This window comes from Carlito syrichta, unplaced genomic scaffold, assembly GCF_000164805.1.
Source record: "Carlito syrichta isolate Samal-C Ts95f unplaced genomic scaffold, Tarsius_syrichta-2.0.1 Scaffold270041, whole genome shotgun sequence".
NCBI lineage: Eukaryota > Metazoa > Chordata > Mammalia > Primates > Tarsiidae > Carlito > Carlito syrichta.
The window spans coordinates 99,061-108,479 of record NW_007214137.1 but is presented as its reverse complement, the minus strand read 5'-3'; the positions used below and the strand labels follow the sequence as shown (position 1 = coordinate 108,479).

Here is a 9,419-nt window from a genome sequence, read left to right as displayed (position 1 = left end):
TTGGAGAGAGAGAGAGAGAGATCATTTTTCTGTTTTATTAATTTATTTCTTCTCGGCAATTTTGAAAAAATCATAGCAACAGAAGAGTTTGAAATTTTTGATCAGTCCTAAATTTTAAAATTCACAAAGACAAAGGATCAGGAGGCATTTATAACTTGTTCTCTTCCACACCCTCTGTGTCTCTCAAATTTAAGGATACTAGAACATGTAAATCCATTCACTGACACATGAAGACAATTACCCAGTTAGTAGATTACTCTAACATCTTTCAGCAATGATGATTACTTATTCTAATGGACTATTTTTTCTTGATTTCACTGGGCTAGGAAATTCCCTACTTACGGAAACCAAAAAAGAAAAACAAAAGAAATAAAGAAAAGAAAAAGAAAGGGGGAGGAGGTGTAAACATAAGTGTCTACTTATTTCCACAGTCTTTACTGTGTTATACAATATAAATGAAACATAATCAGATTTGGCCTGGTTCCGTCTGTCTGTGATTTATCTCAGGGGTTGTTTTACTCACTGGGTAAAATCAGGACATCATCCCCAGGGCCTGGTATGGTATGGTTGTGTCCTCCCCAGCCCTCTTCAACGCCTTGCCAAGTTTCAGGGAGGGACCATTTTAAAGCTGATTCAGGTGCTGAGGTAGAAGCTAGAAAATAAAAGAATATAGCAAAGATAATTATGAAACTCTAACTTATGATAAATCCAAATTCTACTCTTATGCTAGGATGTCAGTGGTATTTTCACCTTCCAATGTAGCTGCCTTTTAATATGTGTTCATAAAAAAATCATTAATTTAAATGCAAGTAATCATTTGATCCTTATATAATTTTCATTTCTAGAAAAGTATATTTCACTTTTGTTATTAAACATCTGTGTTTTGCCTGATAAAAATATTACATATGTTTATCATGAAATATTTGGAGAATGCAAATAAAGAGAAAATAATAATTGTCTATAATCTCACCATCTTGTGATAACTGTCATGAACTTTTTATCTGTGTTTTCTTCCAGCATTTCTCAGCATTTTTATATTATTGAAACTATATCCGGTACTTATTTTTGCATCCAGTTCTTATTTTGCTTAGCCTAGCCATTTTTTCCTATTATGTTATATTATTAAAACTTCTTATAAACAAAATATTCTTGGCTACATATCATATAAAACCCCATAATTTAGTTAATCCCCAATGTCTGGCATTTAGCCTTTTTCCATTTTCTGTTTAATTGTAAATAATGCGATGTTAACTGTCTCTATGCAAATCTGTCAATAACCCTGATTACCTTCTTCAAATAGATTCCTCAATGGAATGACTGAGTCAAAGGGTATGATCTTCCCACAGCTTGTAATGCATATTAAAGGCAGGATAATAATTCCAGCACTTCTCAGTGTGGTAACTTATACAACAGCTCATACATTCCTACTGGTTTTTATTGATTTCTGCTTTTGATGATCAAATAGCATTTTCTTTTCAACCATTCTACCGGCATCTCCATCAGAGAATTAAAATGTAAATCTAATAATTTCCAGTGGGGACTGTCCAGTACCATATCATGCACACCATGCTAAATTGTATCCACTTGTTCTTCTCTGGGATGTGATCACAAGTACAGGTCAAAGAGGTAGAGAGATTGTCTCAAAAGGATAGGATGAAAAGACCTCCTCTTTCGATTGGAGGGAGGAGATCCCATTCATTACTTGCTAATTTCACAAGCACAAATAATGAGATTTTCTCTGTTAGAAATGCCCTAAAAAATTAAAGATGCAAAAGAATAAAATGCCGCCCTTGCCTCCAAGGAGCTAATATTGTAGCACTAGTAAATCTTGAAAGAATAAAAACATGAACAGGCACTAGGGGGAGTTTTCTTCTATGGTACCTGACCAAGAAACAAAGTAAGACCTTGCTACCTGAAGGAGATAGTGTCTGAGTTTCATTTTAAAGGCTTAGAAGTTATACAGGTAAGTGATGAGGGTGAAGAAATAACCAGGGGCCAGATGTGAAGAGCAACAAAGATAGAAAGACCAAAGATTTCTAGCCCATGAAGATATAAGTTGATAAATTCAGCTTGGGCCATATAGCACTTGGGGAAACTTTGAGGTCTGCAGGTGAAGATACACAGCAAGCAGTAGATGAAAATGAATCTGAAGAATGAGAAAGAGCTCTGACCAGAGAGATGGATTTTAGCATCATCTGCCTAGAGGTTGTATTTGAAACTCAGGATGGTTTTCACAGCTCCAGAGAACTGTAAGGTGAAAAGGGAAATACCTGATGTCAGAACCATGGTGAATATTCAGTAATATTTTTCAACTGGTTTCAATTCCTCAGTGGTCATGGTTTAATTAGAGCCCTAGCATAACTTAAACACATATAGATTGTGGTCAAGCAGAAACCATAGGCAATTTAATTAGCACAGAATCTACCACACATAGTAGAAGTAAAGCAATGTCTTGGAATAAGCCTCACTCAGTAAGAAGTTTTATAAATATTTAATAAACATCAACACTATAATATCTTTCTAAGTTTTCTCTCAATTTTGCCTCTTTCCCAATATTGTACCCAAAATATCCAGATGGAGATACGGTAGGGGCATTTGCTGGGTTGGCCACTGACTAGCACACAGTCCAGATAGGACATTTCTGATGCTTCATTTTCAGTAATATTTCAAATGACTAGGTTATTTAAAAACCCATGCCAAGGCTCAAAAATCCCAGATGATGAAAACACTCTTCATTTTTGTTATCTTCACTGTTGTTTACAGGAGGGCTGAAACGTCTTTAACTGAACGAATTAGATCTTAAGGCAATTATTCTAACGAAGAAATGTTACTTTGCACAAATTTGATCATTCTACACCATCCTGCCTTTAAGATAAGAACACCTAAGGAGGAAGGAAGCATGTTTTGGTCTCCTGTCAGAATTATTAGGTTTCTATACAGTTAATGTCAGGTTCCTATGTAACTACCATTGACATTGAAAGAAGAGTAAAAGAAGCCTACAGGAGTGAAAGAATAAGCATTTAGAGATACACAGAGATACTCAAAAGAGAGAAATGCTTTGGAATTCTAAGAAATACAGCATTTGCAGAGAGACGTGGCCTTGCTAACAGCAGAATTCTGATAAGAGAGGGAATTAGAAGTGACTATTGAATATAGCAGTCAGGACATGGGTGATCCAGATGAGAGTAGTCCTAGTAGAGTGGTTGAAGTAGAAACCACATTACAGTGGACTGGGGAATGAACTAGATCAAAGAAGAGAAGATAATGGGCCAGACCATCCAAAAAGCTCATTGAAGAATCGACAGCATTAATATTTGAGACCCACAGGTTTTGATCTGTCTTCAGAATCCTTCGATATGTTAGAATTATTTTGAAACTGGAGTCTGTGAATTTCCATCTAAGTCAACACTCGTGATGAGTCCTTATCCTGCTTCTCTATACAAATTTGTCCTCCAACAGCAGCCAAAATTTGAGGCTGTCTCAAGCTTGATATATGAGCCAAATATTGCCCTCCATACCTTCACACTTCATCCATCCCAGCTTTCCATAGTTTAGCAAGAGGAGACTAGTCTTTTAAAAAGCTTGCAGGAAAGATATTAGCTGAATGAGGAGTCAGTATTCACAAATTGTTTTGTTTTGTTTATAAGTGAAAGTCACTGAACAAAGGAAACCAGTATAGAAAGAAAAGTTAACTACACAAGACAAAGAGTTGTTCACTGATGGGGTAAAGTTCAGAAGATGCCAGGACAGATGGATTAACTTGAAACAAGAGAGGGGCTGCCTGATTCTCAGAGATCAGAGAATAGAGCACACACTTAGGTATGTGGGGAAATTTAGGAAGGGAATATCTGATGATCTGCATGTTCTCATATGTCTGTGGACAGTACATGCAATTAGCCACCACTAAAAAGACAACAGTTAAGGTGCAGGGTCTTCAGAAAAAATAATAATAATAATAATAAATATTTAATATTATTTATTATAACTGACTCCTTCTGAAAAGCTCTGGATGCTGTTCTTCCAAAGAGTCTTTAAGCCAGGTTCAGTGGCTCAGCCTATAACCCCATGCCTTGGGAGGCTGGGTTCGAGACCCACCTGGGCAACTTGGTGAGACCTCATCTCTACAATAAATCAAAAAATTAGCCGGGCGTGGTAGCACGCACCTGTAATTCCAGCTACTTGGAAGGCTGAGGTGGAAGGATTTTCAGAGCCTGCACTCTGGATGACAGAGTGAGACTCCAACTCAAAAAAAACAAAAAAACAAAGAGTCTTTAATATGGAATTCTTCATACCAAGTTGGAGAGACATGCCACTTGACTTCAGCTGGTTGAACAAAGAATGGCTACCCATAGGCGGTCCGGTATCCACAGAGGAGTCCTGACATGAGAGCTTCCCCAAGTGGTATGCCCTCTATAAGACAGGGACTGACTCAACCAATCAAATATTTTCTTGAGAAATTTGAGCTTTCAGAGATAAGAGAATTATACTTTTCCTTGGTAACAGTTATTTTAAAAGAAATTTATTAACTGACTACTTAATCATTGTTTGACATCCCCAAGAGACCATAAGACTTCATGAAATCAAGGACCATCCCATCTCGAACTTTGTGGTATCCCCCAAACCTCTGCATGAGCGGCACTCAATTAACAATGAATTTTTAGTTACCTGAGAAAACAGAGATTAAGGACAGGGGACATAAAAAACAAGGTTACAAGGATGCTCAGAAACCATCATGAAAACAATCTTGAATCACATTCTCCATAGTCCAATAAACATGTAGTAACCAACAGCAATTTTGGTTTATAGTTTTAGTCCAGTATGCTTAACTTCATTTATTGATTAATTTAGATGGTAGAATTAAATCTTTTCCTTTCTTTCTCTTTCTTTCTTTCTTTCCTTTCTTTCTTTCTTTCTTTTCTTTTCCTTCTTTCTTTCTTCCTTTCTTCCTTTCTTCCTTTCTTTCTTTCTTTTTTATTTGATTTTATTATAAAGATGTGGGGTACAAGTCTGGATTAGGTACATAAATAATGTATGTACAACTGAAGTTCGGGCCTCCAATTGGTCCTCACTTGCTTTGATAGATCATTTTCCGATTAGTACGGGCTCTGCTCTGACATAACACAAAAATGCCACTGAAAATCAAGGGAAAACTCTGCCTTTGAAAAGATTTATTCCTCCCGCAAATGTATAGTTGATTTAGAATAAACAAAAACAGATAGTGAAATACCTTAGAAGGTGCTTATGAGATATTTAGTCTTTGAGAACTTGACTTTTTTAAATTAGAAAGCTTTCACAGAGCCATCTGACTTTTGGCAAGGCTTTGTTTGCCCTGATTTCCTTAAATTACCAGAAACAATTAAAGTTTAGAGATACCCTGAATTTGTCTTTCTGTTTGGAAGGGGCCTAATAGCCCATCTGCAGATCTGGAGTCCTGTGTGCACATATGGTCCATAATTTATGAAATGTGCTTATTTACATGTTTCAATTCTTGTTTTCATTGTTTTGAAAAATAAATGCACCCTTATATCTTTCTTTGACGTGCTGATACATATTTTAGTTATAGGAGAAACACAATAGAGAGTTGTCAGGCATAAAAGCATTAGGACTGATGCTTGCCTGTTAATTAACAATGTGACAAGAAAGAATGTAGAGAACTACTGGAGGGCATTCTGCTGTATTAGGCACTTCTATTCAGTGTGTTAAAACTCACCTGTAACCACTGCACTCCATTCTGGACGACAGAGTGAAACCCTGATAAAAACACACACACACACACACACAATACTCACCTGTAATAGTTGGAGGTACACCTGCCTTCACCTGGAGAATTACTTGAACTTGGCCTTCACCTGAAACTGAATACAAAAAGCCAAAATTTGCATGTGATGCAAAGATTATCTTAATACTAAAGATATTCACATGTGAAAAAAATGGATTTATACTAAATTATCTCTGTCCTAACTATATTTTCAAAATAAAAAATAAAGTCCTTGTAAGTTAACCTAACAACTGATTTCCAACATTTTATTTTGATTGCTTGTATTTGATTAAACTTAATTGCAGTGAGATCTCCAAGAGAATTGGCACATAAATAATTCAAAAGAAAAAAAAACTTTAGCCATATGTTCTTTAGAGGCCAATGGTGTCCAGCAGGGCATAGCTCATATCCTATTTCCTCTCCATCATTTCATAGGCTCAGCTTTTAGAATTCATGTGTTTTCACCAAGAGAGTTCAGATCATCCATGAAATGTATTTGCTTTACCTTTATCCAAACAAATTGTCCTTTTAATGAAGGCTTTTCCCCAACCCTCCCTTCTCCTCCCATCTTCCAAACCAACTGAGCACATTTAAAAGGCCTGGGGTTCATTAATTTTAAGTGTTCAATAAATTAGTGGAAATAATCAAAAGGCCTGATTCTTTCTGATAATGACAATTTGATGTCAGTATAAACCAGTAGATTAAGCTGGGAACATATGCTCCTTTGCTAAGAAAGGCTGGTATAATTAAATAGTGAATGCATCTACAAGGTGCTCTCACGCCTGATTAATTAGTAATCAGGTACACAAACTGCATTTTTCTGGTCACACCTTGTCTCTTATTGGTTAATTACCTTTCTGTCTTATCTGCCTTATATGTTATGTGAGCCACACCTCCCACCACTGGAGGGCCCAGTAATGCTGAAGGCTGTAGTCCCTGGGCCTTGGCCAAACTCATACTCTCCATTTTTGCTTTCCTGGGGCTCTAAACCCTTTCCTCCATTACAAATGAAATAAACCAAGGATCATTCTTACTAATTACAAAACAGAAGCTTCAGAACATCACAAAGAAAAAGATCCCCAAAGGGATCCATGATGACACCTCTCCAATTCTTCTATTCTTTGTTTGGCTCATTTTTTAATTCTGAACTTTTTTCAAGTATGAAAAGCATGTGTCTGTGCCTTTCTCCTTACACTGTGATATCTTGAGGCCTGGTACAATGGCAACATGCTCTTGATTTTTTAATCACCACTTCCAGGACATTGCTTAAATTGTCCCTTTATCCTGTTGCTTATTTCACCCATTGTCCTAACTTAAGATAATAATAATAATAATGCCATCAATCTAGATCTCATTTTTAAAATAAGGTCTAAAGTTGGCAAGCACTTCTAAGTCCACATTAATATTTATCCCAAGCTTGTTCTCAATTTAGTAAATATTCATTGAGCATCATCTGTTAATTTAGGATTCCATCAATAGTTAGCTTTGTCTTCAGATTTTTGAGGGTGGGTACCTTACGGACTTATGATACCAGGTACTGCTAGAAATGTAGATATTTGATTTTCCTGGACAAATTTAGAAATTCTAAGTTTACAGTGTTCTGCACTAGGTACTTAGTACTTGACTGACAATTTACACATATTCTTCTCATTCTCTTAGAGTCAGGAAATAACCACCTCCAAGAAGCCAGAAGGCAAAGTAATAATAATAATAATAATAATGTTAGACTTCACTAAAAAGAAAAGGAAGAGAATATGGACAAGATGACACCTAAAAAAGGCTAAAATCATGCAAAAGACTATAACAACAGAATGCCCTTCTATAAGACAAAGGGATTAAATAGTATAGTAAAATCAAACTCAAAGATAAATTAGAAAAAAAATTCTAAGAAACACTTGGAAAAGGAAATCAGTTCATTTAAAGATGTCACAAAGGTCATTCTTATTTAATGGTTTCCAAACAGTAGAGATTTCAGGACATCTGTACCCTCTTCTTTCAGACAGAGCCACTGAGGTAAGGAAAGTAATAATAATCACACATCAAGAGTTTTGTTGGGTGGCTAATGCCTGTAATCCCAATACTTTGGGAAACCAAGGTAGGAGGATTGCTGGAACCCAAGAACTTGAGACCAGCCTGTGTAACATAACAAGACCCCATCCCTACAAAAAGATTTTTAAAAAAATTAGCCAGGCATGGTGGCACACATCTATAGTTCCAGCTATTCGGGAGGCTGAGGCAGAAGGATCACCTGAATCCAGGAGTTATAGGCTTTTTGATGGGTGATTTTGCCACTGCACTTCAGTCTGGGTGACAGAGTGAGACCCCACTAGATAGATAAGGAAATTTGAAGTAGAGGAAAAACAAATCAATGTGTCCAAAATCTCTTGAGTAAAAAAGAGGTACTGCACTGTAAGTGTTCACACATTGTAGTTTTCACTGTGATGAGTATCCCTAAGACTGAAGAGTCTAATCCTAAACATATCTGCCTCCCATGAGGGCTGATCCACTTGCTTTTTCACTCAGTTCCTTACTTAGGCACTGTTCTCAGCAAACCAAGGCTTTCCAGAGTAATGCTTGTTGTGTACATAGTTCATTCTACTACACGGCACTGATTGCTTCCGGACTTAGTGGCCTCATTTTCTTTTTCCTTCTTTTTTTTTTTTTTGAGTTGGAGTCTCACTCTGTCGCCCAGACTGGAGTGCAGTGGCTGCTCCCAGTCACTGTAGCCTCGACCTGCTGGGCTCCGGCGATCCTTCCGCCTCAGCCTTCCAAGTATCTGGAACTACAGGCACGCGCTACCACACCCGGCTAATTTTCTGTTTAATTGTAGAGATGAGGTCTCACCAAGTTGCCCAGGCGGGTCTAGAACCCACGGGCTCAGGCAATCCCCTCACCTCAGCCTCCCAAGGCGCGGGATTACAGGCTGAGCCACCGAGCCCGACTGGCCTCTGATTTTCTTCAGCCTCCACACTTGCACAAACGGCCCCTGCCTTCTAAAGAACCCCTTTCCAAAATAAGCATTGGAAAACTAAAAAGCATAATGAAAATATATTGCTCACTTTATTAAAGTTGGGTGTGTGAATGTCATTCAGTGAAGAGGAGTCACTTTAGTATCATAGAAGATAGAGAAAAGTTAACAAAATTCAACCACAGTGGGCATACATTCTCAGGACCTCCTAGGGATGGGTGCCATAGGCCTAAGGTCACATTTGGCTCAGAATAAACCATCTTAAATATCTTATAGAGTTTAGCATCTTTTTGTAGATGAGAGGGAATTAGGGAACGTAGGCAATTCTAGAGTAAGAGTAAATAATTTTTAGGGGAGATGAATGGACCGCAAATCAGACAGTAACCTGGGGCAAAGTTCCTCTGGTCTGGGGGTTGGTGATTGGGGTCTGGGGGGTGGCAGCAAGTTATGGGAAGCTGAGTTGTGAGAACTGCACTGTGAATAAAGGTTGTCTTACTATGCAGAAAAATAAGAAGAAAAGAAAAAAGTTAACAAAAGTAGGAAACGTTAGAAGAGTCTGATTTCGCATACCACCACTTCATGACCCTTGGGGGCACATGAGTATGGGTTAGAAGGCTGTTTCTTCTTAAGTACCATTTCCAATTCATGAGGGACAGTAGAGAGTGGACGGAAGAATGTGGGTGCTGGAGCCCA

General features: G+C 37.6%; 1 protein-coding gene across 1 annotated transcript in view; it reads right to left on the bottom strand.

The window, feature by feature from the left end:
- Positions 1-523: 523 nt before the first annotated feature.
- Positions 524-9,419, bottom strand: part of LOC110595111 (fibrocystin-like) — a gene marked incomplete at both ends in the record, with an annotated part of 106,712 nt that continues 97,816 nt past the window's right edge. The window contains 2 exons of the mRNA XM_021709642.1: positions 524-652; positions 5,790-5,855. Of these exons, the coding sequence (XP_021565317.1) occupies positions 524-652; positions 5,790-5,855 (195 nt within the window). The remainder of the gene's footprint in view (positions 653-5,789; positions 5,856-9,419) is intronic.